The sequence below is a fragment of the Limulus polyphemus genome, unplaced genomic scaffold, assembly GCF_000517525.1.
Source record: "Limulus polyphemus unplaced genomic scaffold, Limulus_polyphemus-2.1.2 Scaffold5304, whole genome shotgun sequence".
Taxonomy (NCBI): domain Eukaryota; kingdom Metazoa; phylum Arthropoda; class Merostomata; order Xiphosura; family Limulidae; genus Limulus; species Limulus polyphemus.
The window spans coordinates 12,155-13,104 of NW_013670914.1; the positions used below are offsets into that span (position 1 = coordinate 12,155).

General features: G+C 37.3%; 1 protein-coding gene across 1 annotated transcript in view; it reads right to left on the bottom strand.

The window, feature by feature from the left end:
• The window catches only part of LOC106472405 (acyl-CoA synthetase family member 2, mitochondrial-like), a 21,557-nt gene that overhangs the window by 1,753 nt on the left and 18,854 nt on the right, over positions 1-950 (bottom strand). The window contains exon 14 of the mRNA XM_022400985.1: positions 218-328. Within this exon, the coding sequence (XP_022256693.1) occupies positions 218-328 (111 nt within the window). The remainder of the gene's footprint in view (positions 1-217; positions 329-950) is intronic.

Here is a 950-nt window from a genome sequence, read left to right on the forward strand (position 1 = left end):
CTTTCCTATCTTACAATATCAGTCCTCGTCTTGATGTCGGCAGAGACTTTCCTATCTTACAATATCAGTCCTCATGTTGATGACATCAGAGAACTTCCTATTACACAATATCAGTCCTCATGTTGATGACATCACCACCACCACGGTAATCTATTTATTCCTCTTTTAAATATTCTTATTTAACAAGACATTTCAAATATTACAAACACAAACTTACCCTTCCTCTACAAAAGTTTTTTAGTTCTTGTTCAGAGACTCGGCCGTCGGTCTTTAGTTTGACCCACGCGCACACCTCCTCACCCATCCTTTTGTCCGGTAGGCCTACAACCTGTAATAGGTCCGTCGGTCATTCTTCTTATATTTCAAACAAAATACATAAAAAACGTATATCACATTGAGAGAGTAAAAAATATATTTACCCGATGTTGTGAAACCCATAAGCTAGGTGTTTATATACAGTTTTGTACTGGTTGATGTACAAGACAAGGTTTGCAAAAGACATAGCATTACGTCTTTATGTAGCCCAAGATCTACTCATCAAAAGACGTAGCTTTACGTCTTTATGTAGCCCAAGATCTACTCATCAAAAGACATAGCATTACGTCTTTATGTAGCCCAAGATCTACTCATCAAAAGACGTAGCTTTACGTCTTTATGTAGCCCAAGATCTACTCATCAAAAGACATACCTTTACGTCTTTATGTAGTCCAAGATCTACTCATCAAAAGACATAGCTTTACGTCTTTATGTAGCCCAAGATCTACTCATTAAAAGACATAGCTTTACGTCTTTATGTAGCCCAAGATCTACTCATCAAAAGACATAGCTTTACGTCTTTATGTAGCCCAAGATCTACTCATCAAAAGACATAGCTTTACGTCTTTATGTAGCCCATGATCTACTCATCAAAAGACATAGCTTTACATCTTTATGTAGCCCAAGCTCTACTC